Here is a 20,114-nt window from a genome sequence, read left to right on the forward strand (position 1 = left end):
AAGATAACTGTATTGTTAGTTATTTTTTATCGTCCGATCTCTCAATCGATGAGCGCTTCATACAAAACACGTGGTGATGACATGTGAATCCATGATTGAGATCGTATCTTTCTCGACAGATCTGTCGAAAAAACATTTTCCTTTTCCGATAGTATTGTTCGTGTATGTTAACATTAATTCCGAGAGCATTTCCCCTTCTTTCTATCTATATTAATTACTAAATTCGACTTCCTTACGTGAAAAAGAAGTCTCGAATCATCTAAAATCACAACTGTAGGAGCACGTCGTGCGAATTCTTTCATATTTCAGAGCGAGCATAATTGTACGATTGTTTCGCATCTGAATCAAGTCGAACCCCACTAAGATCATTATGCACGGCAAACAGAGATGTGAACAAAAATGAATTATCTCAAGATTATGTTAACCCTTTTTTTTTTGTCTAGGTTCAAGGATGACAACACAATCCCACACGATGCGTTGACGCGACATTACACAATTAATTGGGTACGTTTCTTGATCGAAACACCGTTATCTGTTATCGAATGATGTTTAGACGAATGCCCATCGAGCGAGGATAGCATTATCCGCATGTCGGGTTGAGAAGGGGCCCGTGAGAAAGTTTTTTTTTTTTTTTTTTTTTTTTTTTGGGTGGGGTTCGAAATCGGCCCTAGGCCACACAAAGTGAGGGTGATCGGGAGTGTCGGCCATGTGTGGGGTGGGCTAAGTCAAAGGTAGGCATCGCTGTCGCAAGAACAAAAATTGGTTTCTGGCTTTTGGGGTTCGTATGTTCAATGAATGATCATCATCATGCCCCTGCCATCACTCCTCCTCACATGGCCTCTGGCCCCCCTACGCTTGGATTGGCTGCGATCCCCTGCTCTCCTGCCTTGCCCCTTTCCTTGGTCCCCCACCCCATCCACCCTTCATTGGACTCTCGCTTGGCCCCCCCCTCTCTCTCTCTCTCTCTCATCGCTTACATGGAAGAACCCTTTGTGAAAAAGAAAGGAGGAGGGACGACCGTTTTCCAATTTGAGACTTGGAGTTAAGGAAAAACCCTAATCCCAATCTGCGCAATCCCGTCGGCGAGCGATTGGTTACTTGATTGGGTCGTGTTATGTTTGGTTTAGAGAGTAGTCCTGTTCTTATTCGATCGATCGATCACTGACGTATTAGCCTCGGCTCCGATGGAGGGACCGAACGGAGCTATCGTGTTTCGCCTGTGTAGGACAATCCGAGACATGCCCGTTCGGCCTCGAACTTGGTGGGCCGAGCAAGACACCAAGTCTTTTCGGTCAAGTATGCATGCTTATTCGACTTTTACAACAACAAAAAAAACGTTGATACTTTCACATTTTTGTAATTGAAGGGTTTTCCTCCATACGTAGCAATTAGTAAAATCAAAAGATCTAGATGTTTAGTATTTTTCTTTTTCTTTGAAAAAGTAGAGTGAGGACATGACTTTTTTTTTTTTTTAATTCTCGAGAGCTCACATATAAGATAAGGTGGTTTCGCTATAACACCTGAAAATTAGGAGGCAAGACATAAAACAAGGTAGTTATGCAGTACGACTTGAAAATGAAATTCTTGTTTTTCTAGTTGACTAAGGACGGACTAGGATGTTTTTCTTTTCTCTTTTTTCCCGGTTAAGTGACAGGACGATGCATCCATAATTTTGTTCATAACATGGAAAATGACAATTAAAGTTAAAAATCATAGATGAGAACTTATCAAGAATCAACTTACTCAGATCATGAAATAACTAGAAATCCTGTTTTTTTTTTTAAATTATTAACTAATAATATAATGAAATGGGCATAGAAGTCGGGTTTCCCGAAAGCTTATTGAATCCCCGGCAAATCTCACGAACCAATTACGTTCAAATCTCGCGAATCAATTATTAGAAATCTAAAGCAACATGCACGTAATTTTGACGAGATTTGAATCGATTTCAGCAACATTCTATCACTTCAATCTCACACAAGCGTAGCTCATTGATTCAACGGGAGATCAAACCTCAAATTATCTTGAAATCCGGTGTCATGCTCGTGTCGCAGCTTGCAAAACTCACCTTCCACACGGCAGCTGGTCAATATTTCAAATCCCGTGACCAAATGTCGTGTACAAAAAAAAAAAAAAAGAGAGAGAGAGAATCACACTTTTTGAAAAGGTCCCAAGTAATCTCGAATTTTCAACCCAATCTCAATCAAATCTTGGCGTAATCTTTTCTCAATCACCCACAATCCTTTTCTGTTTCATGGGGGTCAACTCCTAACACGCATAGGCCCCAATGCATATCTTAGTATTATTGTACATATGCCCCCAAAGTATATGCAAGGAATCATAATCATTTATGCCCACTCGACCCTCTCTTTAACATCATTTCCGAGCAATCCACTAGCTTGTGCGACTGTTCAAACAAGATGAACCGTACCGCATTTTACTTTGAGTTTGATACCGAGGATAGGGCAGCAATTAGGGTATAATATCGTACGTCGCGTGTGATTTATTAGAAGGAGAATCAAACCTGTTTTCGAACAAAATTCTTATCTATACGATGACATTTAAAAGGTGTCTGTAACTACGCATCGTCCCTCTATCATTAAGAATATGCCCATGTTGCTCGCTCGACGTAATTATGCGCTCGCTAGGATAAGACAAATAATCTACCTGTTGTTCTCATCCCAAAATAAGATCCGATCATGAGCCTCGCAGCTTATCATGCCCGCCGATGTGTGTATGGACGCATATATGTGTATTTATCATGGGGGTGGGTTGGATAACCAGCCCAAACCCGAGATGTGTACTGGTCCGGTCGATTCGATTAGGGGTAACCGTAATCCTTAGTTCTTCGAGTTTACAGTTCTTTATTGGATAATGGCTTAATTAGCCATCCATAGTACGTATCGCCACTCGTTCTTGGAGATACGTGCAATGATGAGATTAGAGGTTCTTGACTCGTCCCACCCATCCGGTTCGGGTCGCGAGATCGATTTGATATCCACTTTGGAAAACCCGAGAACGATGGGTGCAGGAGCTATCCCAAAATCTGAACCTCAATGATCTCATGAATTTCACATTCTCCTGAGTACTACAGTAGGTTACCTAGGTTACTCATATTTCTATATTTGAGCTGAAGTATTTCACGTGGAGTTGGTTGGATTTCGAATGAAACCCGACTTTAAAAACAAAAGTAAAAGAGATCCCGTCTAGGGTTTGGGATGGGTTCGGGTTTTGGTCCGGACTTGTATTCAGTTTGATATGTTTTGCATGATAGTTTTACGTACGAAAAGTTCGATTATATGCTGGGAATGTCTTCGAGTGAACGTCAAGAGAAAAGGAAAACGGTAAGTTACAACGTCTGTCGTGGATTTGCTTCGGGATAAATCATCCGCAAGTGCCCGAAATATGATCACGAAAAGAAGGCAACTCACACGGCGAATGCTTGCCTCTCCGGCTTGATCAACGAGAGGCAAAATCCGATCTCAACAAAGCCCAGTGGCAAGCTATCAACCTCACTAAAATGGTTATGCCCTTCTTTAAAATAAAGAGAGCACCTCATGCTTTTATTTGAAATAAGGTCTATTTCAAGCCCTTATTTGAGAAAATGAGAACAATTCATGCCCTTATTTAATTTCATTTTTTTCTGACTCCTTGGTATATTCTATATTTCCGATCCGCTAGAATATATCAAATTACATCCTTTCATCGAATGTAAGTGGCTATGAGTTTACACCTCAAGAAGCGTAATCTCTCGGAGTTGGATCATGCGAACTTTTAATCAAATCATTCTGACTTATTGACTGGATGCAGCAACGTAAAGAGAATATGAATATCATTCGATTGAAAGAGGATAACACGCGGATATGGCAAGGTGGGGCAGCTCTTCATAGCTTTCCTCTCGGTCAAAAGCATCCCAACGACGCCTAATAAACAATGCTTCACTCAATTGATCTGGTGCAGACCAAAAGTATCACTTTTTCTCGTGACTTTATGGGCAAATCAAGCAGAAAGGTCTTCCCTAAATTGAGTAACTTTTCAACAAGTTGGAGCTCGTGGACCGCACAAAAGAGCTATGATCGATGAGATATTTTCACTCGGGGAGTTTAATTCCGAACCGGTCAACACGTTCAGTTGAACCCAATAAGTAATGAGAGTAATTAAAATATATTAACCGCTAAACATCACATAAATTTTCGATTTTTTTAACACAATACACGCATGCATTCTAACGACTTGACGTGGGTTTTAACTGATCTCAGGACTGCGTTTGGCTACTCGAAATTGTTAGGACGGGCAATTATGGAGTTATTAGTTTGATTTTTTTTCCACGACTGACAGAGATGGGACCAGAACTTGCTTCATTATTGAAGGAGAGGTAATAGGATCTTTGACTTGTTGGCGATCCACAACATCCCTAACAGGAACACGTCACTCAGTTTGAAAACAAAGAAAACGAATAATATCCGCTCGAGATATTTACCACAATCGAGATTCTTTTCAATTTCACCCATGTTTAATTAAAGCGAAGGCAGATTTTACCGAATCGAGATAAAGATCTTGGCGATCTCCATTCGGTCCCAAACTTTTTTATTGTCAACGAGACACGAACAAGAAAAGGTGCAAAATGGCAAAAAACTGAGGAACGTGTTCTTTGAGAAGTTCTCGAGTTCGTTTGATCATTAGATGGTTGCCGTTTGTGGGGGAGAGATTTTCAATTTTGTAATAAAGTCCTTTGTTGCGATGCCACATACGGTTTTGTGAAAAGCTTTAATCGGTTGTTAAATGAATGCGTGATTTAATGTTATTCGAGCACGATGTATGTTGTTGTGCAATACGTAATTGACAAATAGATTAGAAGCCTTAAACTTGCACACAATCTGCAATCGGCCTAGATATTATTCTGCCCCGTATAAAATTTTCAAAATTAGTCGTGTGATCACGAGATTCCAGCGGCTCGGATTGGTTCTTGCCATTGGAAAATTCGACTCCATGGTTCTATAAGTCAATAGCGCAGGCTTTGTGGGATATGAGGAATGATTATGTGACCATCGTTGTTCCACCGCTGTGAGACTAACGGTATGTTTTGAACCGTTAAAAAAAATTTAAAATGAGATCCACTCATTCAAGAATTCGTGGCTAACAACATATTATTACTTTGACAGTTATTCAAAGACTGTCATACTAGCAAAACTCGGTAAATATTGCACGATGTGAAACGATGTCGTCCTATACCGACATTAAAGTTCACACAATCGAACTTGTGGCTTTCGTATTCAGTACCTGTTGATAAGCAGCATGCAAAAAGAAAAGATAATCTAAATTAAGAGAGAGAAGCAATTCTCAGCACGTAACCATAATGTCCTCCATCGATGAAATGTCGTAGGCGTGGATCACGAGTTGGAGCCACGGCGTTTCGTTGTGCTCGGACAAATTATGGTAGAACTAGAAGGTGCGTTGGGGGGGGGTCCCATGGCACACTTTTGACGACTCCGATGATTGCGATTGTTGCGCAACGTAACGCACTTGACAATGTCACGAATCGTGCTAGCTTCACATAGGCTCCTTTCGGGTCAACATGTTTGCACTTTGAAGGATGTGAATCTCCCTTGAACACGTTGGAGTTTTGTGGACCAAATGACTAGAAAACACTGTGTTGTTATTATGTAAGGAGCAAGGAAGAAATGATGATGTTTTTTTTTTACTTCCTTTTCTCTTTTGGAAAATGAAAGGAGGGAAAAAAAAAAAAACAGCTCCTTGGATCTTGTGATAAAGTTTTCTGGCATCATCTACCACAAAATATCCATATGATAAACAGGAAAGTTATTCGAAAAGTCATAAACTTATTATATTTTGACGAATCCAGTCTTAAATCTTTCAATTTTATCGATTGAGTCTTAAATCTTTTGATACTTTGTCAATTAAGTCTATCTGATCAATTTTAGCCGAAAATCATCGATGTAGATGTCGAACGTCCGACATGGCACAGTCGGCGCTCGTGACCGGCGAGGGGCGAACCCTCGCTCGACTTGGTAGGAAAAAAGAAAAGAAAAGAAAGTACTAAAAAATTCAACATTTATTCAAAATGATTAAAAAAAATTATCCACGTTAATATTGGTCGTCTTATGTGATGCCATTGGCATCCAAGTTAACGATTTCAAATTTCAAATGAAAATTGGCTTGATGGGCTCAATTGGTAAAGTATTTAAAGGTTTTGCACTCAATCAAAGAAACCGAAAGATGTATGATTGAATTCGCCAAACCGCAATAAGTTCAGAATTTTTTGGACAATTTTTCCACAATGATTGCTACCCTTTTTCCGCTGCCCGAAATTGTTGAGATGGTGCTCAAATTTGGGAAAAGTGTCAAAAAAGTCATAAACCTATTGCATTAGTGCCAATTAAGTCATAAACCTTTTGTATTGGTGCCAATTAGGTCTTAAACATTTTATTAGTGCCAATTCAGTCCTAAACCTTTTACAATAGTGCTGATTTAGTCCTAAAAATTTTGCATTTATGTCAATTAAGTCAATTTGGCCAATTTTGATTGGAAATTACTGGCATGGACATCAATTATCCTACGTGGCACGGTTAGCGCTAATATGAATATTTTTTTATAATTTTTTTTATATTTTAAACAAAATTTAAAAAAAAGTTTGAAAAAAACCAAAAAAATGCTTAAAAAATTATTTAAAATATTAAAATAATATCAAAAATGTCCAAGTTAGCGCTAGCCGTGCCATGTAGGACAATCGATGCCCACGTCAACGATTTTCGATCAAAATTGGCCGGATTAACTCAATTGGTATAAATATAAAAGATTTATGACTAAATTGATAACAATAGAGAAGGTTCATGACTAAATTAGCATCAATAAAAGGTTTAGGACTTAATTAGCACCAATGCAAAAGGTTTAGGACTGAATTGGCACTAATGCAATAGATTTAAGACTTTTTTAACACTTCTCCTACTCAAATTTTGGAAAGCTACAAAGTGAACGATTCTTCTATTAGCTTGCTTTCTGCTCACAGAGGTCGTTAATAAGCAAATTCTTGTTGGAAATCAGGTTGGAAGTGAGCAATAAAGATGTTGTTTATTTTGACAAGAACCTAGGACATGCATTGCACTTGCACCTATGATCAGTTACATATTTGGTGCCCGGCAGAATTTCTTGTTGCATTCCCTAGAAGTCCCGCAACCAAAACTCTTTTGGTGGTGCTCCAGTAAGTTCGGAGTTTGTCTAGAGTGTGAGTTTTTCTCCTTCTTTTCATTTACACTTTTTCTCAGTTTGCTGACGCTACCTTAAGCGTATACAACGTATAAATATAGATACGTACATCCATACGTGTATTTCTATGGTCGAATCATATTTTAGATTCTAACGGAAACGTAAAATAGTTACTTCTGACTTTTCATAAGACCCAACATACGCACCTAGGGGGCCACAAAATATCGAAAATTCACAATAAAAAGAATGGGTGCGTTCGACCCAAAGAAAATCAATGGTCTATTTTCATTGTTGTATTTGATATTATAATTTCTCCGATGGAATCGAAAAATGTTCAAAAATGCACTTGTATCCATTGTGGATTCATGTCTTCGCTGATTAACAAAACTTAGAAAAATCGACATCCTAAAATATCGATAATGCTACACACATGTCTAGTATGTGGAAGTTGTATCCGTCTAAACTTCCCTTTTTCAAAACGAACCGTACCTACATATGTTCACAAAATCCTCGAGCTAGCCTCGCCGATTTTTCACGTTTTATTATCACTTTATCATTTATTAAGAAAAAAGGGGAGATTAACGGGAGTTTAGGATTTTAATAAATTAAGGACGATCATTACGAGAGGGGGAAAGATAAGAGGAACAAAGAAAGAAAGTACGAAAAATTCGAACGGGTCGAAATGCGTGAACATGTGCGCTTTTGCTTCCAATCATGCGAGTCGGTAGATTCCAACAAAGGACGAAAGCTGTTGTTTTTTTTTTTTTTTTGATAAGATTGAGGTGAGTCGTCTTTTACCCAAGGCGTGCGTGCATTTGCTCCGACCAAGATGTAGGAATTGACATCGAGCCATGGGCCGTCCATAGGCGTGTTCTTTACATACTAGCTCTCACTTCACTAGATAGAGATTTGCAAAGCAGTACTAGTTCATAACAATGATGGTTGCCTGGTTGGCATATCTTTTCACATGCCTACATGAATAGAAGTAAAAATTTACGATACGAATTTTTAGATCCGAAAATGAACTTCGGTATATCATGAATTTTGGATCCATTACACCAACTCAATCCGCCGGCCACTGGGCGAGGGCCGCGAGCCCTCGCTCGCAGCTGGGCGAAGCCACGACCCTGGCCACGACTGGCGAGGACTCACGGCCCTAAAAAAAAAAAAAAAAGTTTCCCCGTTTCATCTATATTTTCAAGCGGGGATCAAATCCAAATCTTCGCTCCTCGTAGTGGAGACATGGTTATTAGACATGGGCCCAAGAGGCCAGGAGCAATCTTCAATGCCAAGGCCCACAAAAGATCCGATCATCGTCATGCAAGGCATGCAGATTTGGTCGTTACTTCTCTCAATAACAGAAGATTAGACGATCTTCTCGATAATCCATGAATCCGACAGCTAAAACGAGTTATATCATGCTCAGTAACTACTGATATTAACATAATTAGTGAAGTAACGAACGGCAGACGCTGTGGTTTTTGATGTTACGGTTGACCATCACAGCCAACATGGTTAATTAGGGTTAGATCAACTCTTAGGTGTTACTAAGTTTCTCTCCGCGGATCAAGATAAAACCTGCGCAACGGCAGTAATTCCATAATTCTGGAATTTTTTTTTTTTTTTGCACTCTTAGGTGTTTTGTGGTTTGTTGAGTAAGATTAATTATAATCTTTGTCGCGAGAAACAAGCGATCAAGTAATGAGATAAAAAAAAAAAAAAAGAAACATGAAATGAAACGGACTCCGGATTCACGTGGTTTTGGTCAATGGGACCTAAACCACGGAGAGAGCAGCACAAGGTTCCATTGTAGATCAAGCGATTAATGGAGATTACAACTACATTCGAGTCATTGGAATGTTTCTCAGCTCTCGATTACACCCACTGCATCAAACAGTATATAGCTCTTACGATTTCTGATACGATAATTTCTTACTTTCACAAAGGAGTGATACAAAATCTCGCCACGAGATTTTCATGATTTCAAACACTCAGTGAAATAATTCACAAGCACGCCACGCAATTGGATTGTCATGGCTAAAAGCCCGCTTCAAGGTATAATTCCCGAAAAAGAACGTCCCTTAGGTGCTCTCCCAGTTTTATGTAGAAAAAGATTGGATCGGGAAAAAAGATGTAAGAATCCAAATCAGAAACCTACTGAGTCGAGATCATTGGACCTCTTATGTCAGGATATGGATCAAATAATAAATATTTTTTTTAGGTGGTCTACGAGCCGCCGCTTAATCGATTAGTTATGAAATATCACTAACTCTTTGTGTGATGTCAATATCTTTATGTGCAATTCGTTAAAATAGAAAATTCTCTTTCCTTTATTTTTTGAAAAGAAATTGAATAGATATCTCCTTTTTTGTTCATTATTGAGCTTGATGACCTAAATCAGATAGTTGTACGAGTGAAAGAAAATAGCTTAGAAATTAGTGGTAAAAAGATTGAGTCTCATTTCCCCCGTGCGCGCGTGTGTATATATATATAGCCCCGCATAAGATTTTCAAACGCCACATACATCTTCAAAGTCCAAGTCTCATTTGAACTTCAACTATAACCACAGACCTCATCAAAACACTAATTCTACTTGCACCTTTAGCTACTCCGAGAGAATTTTAGACACAAACTCCTCAATCACATATAAAGCAAAACCACCGTTGTATCTATATCTATTAGAAGATCAAACACGTAGTATATCAAGCTCGACAGCTATAGCAGTTGTTGGCTTTAAAGGCTCCACTCGGCTACAAGCACCATCATTGTCAATGACCACGCTAGCACTCGCCTTAGGAGTTTCTAATTGTAGCTCCACCTTGAGCTGAATACTGTCCAAATTCGTATAAACACCATCGCAATGACTCCTACCTAGAAATGCTGGAGACACATCGAATGTAACTTCTACACTGGCAATTAGCGAGTATAATTTCCAACACTACCACCGACAGCCCCGCTCACGTTGTGCGTAGCTTGGGAAGATGCACTTTCTTGTCCTTCCATCAAGCTTGTCATCATCACTTTAACATAACATTGGCAACCAAATATTGTATTACAGAATAACCGGTACTACCTGGCCACGCTTCCTCATGAGTCAAATAGTTGATGGGGTTGGCTCACTATTCTAAGCCCACCCAATAGGAATTTCCTAGCCATTTTGGCACAAGAGAGCATTTCATATGTTGTCTTCAATAATTTGTTGCTCGTTAACTTTGCAACTCGTCGTGGTTCACTGTCAATCTACCGATTTTTTACTGTCTTACTAGTCTTCTTTGTCTATCAAAGCTCTTGAATGCCCAATAATGTGAATAGTATTAAACTTTTGCCTTTGCATAAACACCAGGTCGTCCTCGAGTAGTCTCATTCACGAATTGGTTAGCATAAATATTGCACTATTCCTAGAAGGAAGTTGCGATAGCTAGAGATATCCAAGTGCATCAATTCTACAAACTTTGTGATTTCTCTAGCAATCGTACTGAAGTGCACTTTTCATTGTTTGGTTAAGTCACGGCATCTATATACATTAGGTTTCTCAACCACATAACCACATGGTATATTACTTCCACTTATGACTTTTAAGCTTCTCTCGTCGATATACCCCAAACGCATATGTCGCAATTACGAGTCTCAAATAAAAGCATCCGACATCTCCACGACGAAATCTGTCTCTGTCTTCACTTGAAGCTCATACATGTCGTGTGTTTAACTCCTCTCATTATCAGCATGGCACATCGAATAGTCTTCAAGCTCTGCTTTTTAAATCACACCAACACCCAATTGAATCTAGGGAACTCAAGGAAATTAGGTTCTTCTTCAATCTTTGGGGCATAGCTCACTCCAAGCAATATCCTTGCGGTATCATTATGTATTATGATTCTAACATCGTCACTACCCATAATATTGCATTTTACGTTGTCCCCTAATTGCATGTTACCAATATAATTGCATTGATAAGTAGTAAACTAATTATTATTTGGCGGAATGTGAAACGAACAACCATAATCCACAAACATTACCTCACAAGGTGTAGCGCTCACAATTCCTCATTAATCTCTCAATTTTACAAAAGAATTACGCAAAATCCAAGCTGTCCCACCCTGAAGCTTTTTAGTGTAATTTACGAGCATGCCTTACTATTGATTATTGCAGCCAAAAGCTTCTCTTGGATCATTTCAAGGGATAATTTGCGAAGAATCTGTCTCTTTGATCCTCTTCATTAAACCTACTTCTTATACATAAAGGAATTTGATCCAAAAGAGGAAATCTACTCGAATTAAGAACCCAACTACAACTAGGAAACTTATTTGAATCAAATTTCCTTTACGGTTCAAACTCGAACAAATCGTCAATAATTTTTGGGCAAATAGCCAGTGCGATACAATATCAACCAATTCAATATGTCTATCTCCCTAGCGTGAGAGTAACTCTAATCATTGTCGTGGCCAAAGTCTCATGATTGAAGCCACAAAAGGACAAATTCAAACAACAGAGAATTACCGAATACACAAATAAATATATTACCAGTGCGTATGACTATATCGTCGCGTGACGATAATTATATTAAGAAAATCAATGGTTTACAAGTAGACCACTAAATAAATACAGAGAATTACCGAATACACAAATGCGGCGAACCAATCGTAACATGTCCAACGTTATTTTTCGGCATAAGGGATAAAAGTAGTGACCAAATAATTCATCCCTAGATTGCCAAAATCTTACTTTAATGGAAAAAGAAGACAAGCAGCATCAAATCAATCAAAAGAAAGTTATCAAAAACACTAATCAAAATAAAAGGGTCCGAAAAAGAGGTCAGAAAGCGACAAAACGAAAAGGCATGAAAGCCCAATGGCCCCCCCCTCTTTTCAGAATCAGATCTTGTTGGATTTTTTTTTTTCCCTTGTACTTTAGCTTGTAATAATTTATTTATCAGCCCTAAAAAAAAAAACAGAAAAACTTATAATAATTTTTATTTTCAGCATCCCAACATAGTATAATCCCACTCGCCCGGAGGAAGAAAGAGGTACAAAGTTTGAGATTACAATAGGGGGGACCACGACCACCCCTCCACGACATGCCTCGCCAGCCGACACGTGTCAAACTGAACATGCTTGATTTGGTTTTGATTTGATTAATTAGAGAGTATCAGATTTTTCAGATTTTCCCTTCTATTTAAAAATTAGAAAGAATGCGTTCGGATTTTCCTTTTCGATACTTTCCATTATTTTAAAAAGTCTTTTTCGTTCGTTGAATTCAACCCACGTTTAATTTAATATTCGTTAATTTAATCGCAGCTAGGAGTGAGTTGGAATTCAATTAGGACCGTCAATTTCTTGGATATGGCGTTCTATTTTTCACCGATTCTTCACTTTCTATGTTGTCGAACTCGTATTGTTTGAGCTATATTTTAGACGGACATCGTTCTACTTTTCGTCGGATTTCTCTCCAATTGTATTTGTTTTTTTTTTGGTAAGGCTCCAATTGTATTTATATAACATGAAATTTACAATTTTTTTGAGTTAATACCACAAAATTTTTTTAACCGATACATCTGTCACAAATTTACCACAAATTATTTTTTAACAAAAAAAAGCCAATTTGATACACTTGTGATAATTTTACCAAAAACTGATAAATTTATTGTGCTTTAGTTTTCATTAAATCTAATCGTGAAAGTGCTACGTTGTATGACACGTAACAATTGACTGGTATACCAGCTTGAATTTTTATTTTCTATTTGTCACGTGTGTATGAGTGTGGAATTTTTTATGGTATTAACTCAATTTGCCATAGGTATATCAATTTAGAGTTTTTCGAGATCAAAAAAATTAATTTAGGGTAAATCTGTCACAGGTGTACCGGTTTAGGATTTTTGGCGGTTAAAAAAATAATTTGGGATAAATTTGTCACAACTATATTAGTTTGAATTAATTTGGGATGAATTTGTTATATGTGTATTAGTTTGAAGTTTTTCATGATATTAGGTTTTTTTTTGTTTTTTTTTGTTTTACCTTTTCTCAATGATAAGACAGGTAACACGACAGAAAAACACTCAAATTATCATGTCTTTACCTAATGTGACATGCCGATGTCTTTACCTAACGTGACATGCCCAGACAGAGGGAAGTTCGTCCTGACTCCAAGAAGAGGTCTCAACTTTTGTTTTTGGCCCCCTCAAACAGGAGTGGATCCATACACAAGGGCGAACCGGGTCGGGTTATAAACGATCCAGATCAAAGCCATATCCATACCAAAACCCAAATCAATCGGAACAAAACTCACGTTCACACAGTGTGTTTGATCAAGTCACCGTCACCATTAGCTACTCCGCCACTCGTGTAGAAAATTCTGTCGGCTCCCGAAAGAGTCGCTCTCATAGCTGAAACTCAACATTGCCCAGACGTTATAGTCGTGATCAAAACCCATCGTAAGATAAGGATATCCCAGAAGATTGCGAAACGAGGATTGACATTCCGATCTCGATCTCGATCTCGATATCCTTTGGAGAAATTCTCACTTCTCTTGCTAATATGCCCGAAAGGGACAACGGTCATACGAGCGGTCGTGAACAAATCTTTACTCGATGCAGGCCCAAAAGGAGCGTTTATTCAGGATATAGCGAGAATAAACTGATGTAACATAGAATGAACCGCAAGTCGGGTCTAACTGGCAAAACTAGAATAGGCCGCATCTCGAGACGTGACTCAGAATGATCTTGAAAGGTTGCGCGTAAGCTTCACGGTTTGGAACGAAAGGCCATTTCTTGTACTCGAAGTCGCGTGTTTAGTCAAGTGAGGGGGCGCAGATTTCTTCTTTGCTTATGTCTCTTGGTCTGCGTGTGGGCTACATAACCACAAACTTCTATTAAGTATTAGGGAGAAAAAAACTAAACTACTAGGTCACCAAGTGAAGGTGACAAGAAAGAAAAGGCAGTGGGGTCTGTCCGCTCCACTGGACTAATAGCAAGTACAGGAAAAGGAGTGATCCTAGAGAAGGCAAGGAAAGGAAAAAAAAAAAGAAAAGCAAAAGAAATAGATGGATGGACAAAATCTGCAGAACGTAGCAGCTGCATTTGTATGAGCAGGAGATGGGAAGTCATGGGAGACCATCTGAACAGCAGAGGTTTGGCTAAAAGCCCGACGTCGAAAAGAATCTGACCACATACGTTTTTTTTCTTTAAAGTGGGGAGGAGAGAATGAGGAGGGAGATAGACACTATGTGCTTATCTTGTGTAAGTGGGTCATGTCTGAAACAACAAACAACGCCAAGTACTCTTGTTTGTTTTTTTATGGGGAGTAGAACTCCACTCCCTGTCTCTTAGTCTCTCTCTCTCTCTCTCTCTATCCACCATTGTTTGGCTGTTGAGGAACTGGAGAGCCCAAGAATCAACCAATGGGTGTTCGGGTGTCATCTGCTTTTTCTCTGACTCCCCTGACTTTCCCCATCTCTGCATAATTATTGCTCTTCTACACTCTCCCTCTCCCTCTCCCTCTCTCTCTCTCTCTCTCTCCCACGCAGACTGAGTGACACTGAGGATAGTTGGAATTCCATTTATTCTCCATCCACTTCCCTACCCACTCCATTTGTGGAAGACTAAGGAAAAAAACCCACAAGGTTGTCTTGTTCTTTCTGAATTGGTGACACTCCTCTTTTTTAAGGTGCCTCCTTTCTTTCTCCAACTGCTCTTTCACACTCAAACTGGGAATGCCATGATTTGCCACTGCAGGTACACTTTTCATACCTTTACCATCTTTTACTTACTCTCTGGTGTAGCCCTTTGTAGTTTCTCTTTTCTCTTCTGCGGGTGTGTTATCATGCTTAGTCTAATTCTCTTGTCCTCCTACATCTTCCTTTTTATGTGGTGGAATTGTTGGTTTTCCCAGTTAAAAGGGTACTTGCATGTGCTTTTGCTTGTCAAATCTGGATCTCCCTTGCTTTCTGCTGCGGGGATGCTTGCTTTTCTCCAATTGCTCTTTCTGAGTTCTTTTTTTTTTTTTTTGTCGTAATTCAAATATTTAAGACTTGAGCTGTTAGATGTTAGTAAAAAACTTGTGGGAACCCGATAACAATTGCAGAGAACTTTTGAAGTAGGATTGTTCATTCGGATCTGAACAGAATGCACAAAGTTCTTCACCTCTTACCATCACTGATCAAAGAGATGATTTTGATGAACAACAACGAGGTGCCCCGGGGCGTTTCTGGAAAATTCACTACTGAGATGTACTGATAAACATATTCTGACTAAAGTTGTGATCTTGGAGAAAATTTTCTTTTTCAGGTATATCCTTGAGGACCTTTTATCTCTTCCTGAAAAAAAAAAAAAAAAAGGCCTGGCCAAGAACTGAATAAGCCAGATTTTTTTCCAATGAGGTATTCAATGTCTAGACTGTGGCTTTTGAGGAAGAACTCCCAGGAACTTTTATGGATTGGTGATGATAAAGTAATTGGTTATATTGAAGTTTGCAGTTTCTCCAATTACCGAGGGAAACTTCGAAAAGAATTACTGTCCTTCTTATTTCAGATGATCATACCTGATTAGTTGGCAATTAAATTGCATTGGTAGGTTAAAGGTGCGACATGCTTTGAGATCGCTTCATTTCTCTTTGCAGCAGTACATCGTTACTGTTAGTAATTCAAAAAGTTGTCTTCATTCATGATTTTTCGGTTTTTGAGTCGCTTCACTTTGGTTAACTTGGTTGTTACTTTGAAAACACAATCTTTAGACCAAGAAGTGTGGTCCCTCAACCATCACATGGAAGAGCAAGCCCAACTCCAGTAGAGCTCCCAATTCTGTTCAGCCTCCTTTGGATGGTCCAAATATCTGGTTTCTGCTTCGTTCTCATGTTAGGTTGTGGCGATTGTTTTAGGAAGTCCTCTTCATCCATTTGCAGCAGTGCATTGGTAAACCCGGAGACTTTTTTTTCTCTTAAGAATAGGTATGATCGGAAAAGGGAAACATGGTAATTGAATATGAGACCAACCACAAGGCCAAGTCATATCTCCCAACTTATTTCACCAAACTATAAGACGAGATGCACATGAATACATGTAAGTGTGGACATCAAGAAAATGGTGGCGCGGGCTATTCTGTGACGGTGCTTGAGCTTCTAATTCACTTTTTGCTACTTTTTTCTATATCAATTTCTTCCTCCCTAGAACACTTGCGATATTGGCAAGCGAAGAGGGGAACTTCCTGTTTCTACGTAACACTTCTTCTGCTTTAGCTTCATTTATATCTCTTGAGGTCATGTCTTGGTGTAAATCTTGAGGTGATGCAAAGATCAACTTTAGTGATGTGAATCTCTGATTTCTTTGAGGAGTTAGAAACATTAATGCGGTAGCTGTAGCATGTATCACAGTTTCTTGGCAAAAATTATCTAGTTCAGCACTTGTGTTTCCTGCATTTTCCTTGGGTTTGACAATTCTGTTAATTGTTTCTTGTTTTTTTCGATCTTTTTTTTTTGGAACTTGTTGATTATATTCCCTCGCAATGCTTGTCAGTCTAACCGTAGTATCTGGCTTTGCTGGAAATTGTGTATACCGTCCTTCTTTGGTCACCACACATAGAATCTCTGTTGTGGTGTTCCAGATGGTGATTCCCATTGATGATTGGAACTACAATAGTGGTTTTCCTGGATTGCCAAATCAATAACTGCATCTAAAAGTACAAATAGTGGACACGAAAGGCATGACACTGCAAAATGATTGATGGATTAAAACGCAACATTTAGCAAACTATGGTTTGAAAGTTCATGGAGTTCGCTGATGATAGTTGACTTCATTTGTGATCGTATCTACTTATTGGAGTTTCTAGTCATTCAAGTAGCTGAATTTCATAAAATTGAGGAGTCGTTCAATATGTGAAAATCGCTGGCCATATGCAGAGCACATAAAGTTACTCCTGGTAAGAAAACCTAAATTATCAATTTTAACCTCAACTTGTTGATTTCTGTTTTTGATGTGCACATCATGATATTCGGTTGGCTCACAAGTTTTAGTTTACTTGATACAAATTTCTAAGCATCACGGCACTAAAAAGTGACCTAAACTGTGATGGAGAAGATAAATATGGCATTTTTTCGTGGAACTCTTTGGCTCGTACCTTAACCCCGGTGGAAGAACTAATCTGGTCTCTGGTTATGCAGGTAACACCTAGCTAATCATCTTACTATTTTCAGTGGCGCGATAATCACCATAAACACAGACCAAAATTCAACTGTCTCGTCCAGACATGCTGCCACAAAACTCTGATTCAGGAACGGAAAATGAGTCCTCGGACTTCAGTGCCCAGGTAGCTTCCGAGGCATGTGTGCAGGAAATCTCTGTCGAACCCTCCAAAGTTACCTCGACCACTTCCTTGGATCAGGACAGTGTGTCACTCGACTTGACCCTTTTCTGCCGCAGTAATGTTCCTGCCGAGGTGAATGCTGTTGGAGAGAGTAATGATACTGATGCCACTGACCAACCTTCCATTGTTAAACTCCCACGGGTGTTCTCTTGCAATTACTGCAAGCGCAAGTTTTACAGCTCGCAGGCGCTCGGCGGCCATCAGAATGCTCACAAGAGGGAGAGGACGATGGCGAAGAGGGCCATGCGGATGGGAATGTTCTCCAACAGATATACCAGCTTGGCATCTCTGCCGCTTCACGGTGCGGCGATTAGGTCCCTTGGCATTGAAGCTCACGCAGGGGTGCACCACCAGAATATGGTGGCTCCAGAAAGTCGGCCTGCAGTTTTGAGGGGTGGAGCGAAGTTTGAGAAGGGCTATTTGGGAGCGCCGATGTTTGTTGAAGAAGATGAAGTGGCGCCGCTGTTTTGGCCAGGAAGTTTTCGGCAATTGGACATGAGGGATTGCACTAGTGATCCTAGCCCTCCCACGGATTACTTAATCAAAGGTTCGAATGTGAACTTTGTCCAGGTGTCGAAATTTCCACGGATTGAGACTTCGTCACCCGACCTTACGTTGAAACTTTAGGAACAAATCCGATCCGACGTTAATTCTCAGTTCTTGTACACCCGTTGCTATGCTGTGACATCTGTTTGTCTTTGTACAGTGAGATCTGATGAGAAATGGCTGCGAGGTATGAAGTTTTGGTGTCTCGCCTTCTCTCTTGCTGCCTTTTGCTCTGACGTGCTATGACAATGCTATCAGTTGCTATAATTGAATTTGCAGCACTCCTGTTTGCTGTTCTAACTGTAATGGAAGAGGAGACGATCATTTCTTTAGCCTTATGCGTGTTAATGCTGCGAGATTCACCAAGATTTCACTATTCTGCCTACTAGAGACGTTGCTTGATTTGTGGTTAACTTTATCGATGAGTTTACATGCCATACATGGATTTCCCGCCTGACTGCTGGGGATCTCCTGGAGTAACTGAAGAAAAGAATTTTCTAAGGGAAGGAATACTTCTTCTTCATTGCAATAACTTAACAGTGATACATATACAAACTTAACCTAAACTTCCTCCTACAAATATGGTAACAAGATATTCACAAATAACAAAACGATTCCTTCAATATGGTGCTAATCTATTCCTAAAATACACCAATTAGCTAATTGACAGCTCACGCCAACAGTAACTTCTCTGTCGTTCCCGTTCTACGTTTAACTTTATCGATGAGTTTACATGCCATACATGGATTTCTTCTTTGAAGTCCATAGACCCCGTGCTAAATTCAGTACTTTCTGAGTTTGATGTTGGTGGAAGTGTGATGCTTTACCTTGTGAGACACCAGAAACTGAGTGGTGGTCTCCAAGGAAATGTAGCTATTTTTCTGGAGCAATTCTGTTCTAGGACGATTTTGTGGCGACTCATTAGTTCCAGACAATAAAAGCAATGTCGGCCAGGAGTTGTTCCAAGTTATAACAGCACTTAAAGTCCCTCGTTCTGCAGAACGAATATACAATGGTGAACATCTCCTATACCATTAAGAATTTTATAGAGTTTCCAATTGAGAAAAGACCCTGTTTGCGGCATCGCTCGGTGACTTCATCAAATAGAGACCGGTCAGTTTACGGTCGCATGACCCTCTCAAGCTCGCTCAAATCCGGCTTTCGGGCAAATTTTCCTCTTCACCTTCAGGGGACACTATGACGGGGGGGCAAATGGAAAACGAATTTCAGTTGCCTCAAGTTTTAGAGAGGAAAAATATCAAGGGAAACTGATCATGTTCACGCTATGAATGTACCAACTCTATTACATCTTACTGTACAATCCAGAGGAATTTTCGATCTTCACGCTTGGGACATGCACAGGTGTTTACAGACACAGTAATCCGGAAAATGAAAGACACATAGAAGGGACCGCCAATTTTCATTCGTGGGGGCATGCTCGAGATTATTGCTATGCAAACATACTGTTCGATTCCTTTTCTATAGTTTAAACTGTTAAATGAATACGTGATTTAATATTTAAATCTCATATCAATCCCCTCACCCTTAGTACGATCTTTTTGCCTAGTATTAACTGCGGACATATTTAATTGGGGAGGCAAATAGGGTTTGAAAAGATTTAAACTCAATATCTCCTATTCCGATAACAATATGAATTTTCGTAGGACCATCGATAACCGTTCTAAAACGCTTAAGTTATTGGATAAATGGTTGGTTTAGATTATGTGACAATTCTTAATTTACTGTAGGATTTTGAAAGCCACACAAAAAAAATATATATATCGAAAAATTAGAAATTGTTGTGGGGTTCACCCCTTAAAAAATTTATGGTCCACAACATGATATTACTCTTCCGGTCACTTAAAAACTGTTATGCTAGCGAAAATTCTGTTTAAATTTTCTATCAGTTGAGAATAACAAAGTGGGAGAAATTTCCTTATTGTTTATACATCTATCGAAGAAGAATACATTAGCCTATTTATAGGCTTTATTCAAT

At 39.3% G+C, this 20,114-nt stretch overlaps 2 protein-coding genes across 6 annotated transcripts in view; both read left to right on the forward strand.

Moving 5' to 3' along the window:
- LOC115757354 (DNA (cytosine-5)-methyltransferase CMT3-like) overlaps positions 1 to 20,114 on the forward strand; it is a 266,289-nt gene that overhangs the window by 99,553 nt on the left and 146,622 nt on the right. The window lies entirely within an intron of this gene.
- Positions 14,546 to 18,486, forward strand: LOC115726696 (zinc finger protein 4-like). Of its 4 annotated transcripts, none has more exons than XM_030656689.2 (3): positions 14,546 to 14,950; positions 15,503 to 15,594; positions 17,370 to 18,486. In XM_030656689.2, exon 3 carries the CDS (start codon positions 17,456 to 17,458, stop codon positions 18,197 to 18,199), a length of 744 nt encoding a protein of 247 aa, XP_030512549.1. In that variant the 5' UTR covers positions 14,546 to 14,950; positions 15,503 to 15,594; positions 17,370 to 17,455; the 3' UTR covers positions 18,200 to 18,486. The 4 variants fall into 4 exon arrangements, with proteins under 4 accessions (XP_030512549.1, XP_030512540.1, XP_030512559.1 ...); XM_048281415.1 differs by lacking the exon at positions 14,546 to 14,950 and adding an exon at positions 14,964 to 15,406; XM_030656680.2 differs by lacking the exon at positions 15,503 to 15,594.

This window comes from Rhodamnia argentea, chromosome 6 (genome assembly GCF_020921035.1).
Source record: "Rhodamnia argentea isolate NSW1041297 chromosome 6, ASM2092103v1, whole genome shotgun sequence".
NCBI lineage: Eukaryota > Viridiplantae > Streptophyta > Magnoliopsida > Myrtales > Myrtaceae > Rhodamnia > Rhodamnia argentea.

Excerpts from the sequence above, each read along its gene's own strand:
- LOC115726696 (XM_030656689.2), top strand. The coding sequence starts at position 17,456 with ATGCTGCCACAAAACTCTGATTCAGGAACGGAAAATGAGTCCTCGGAC.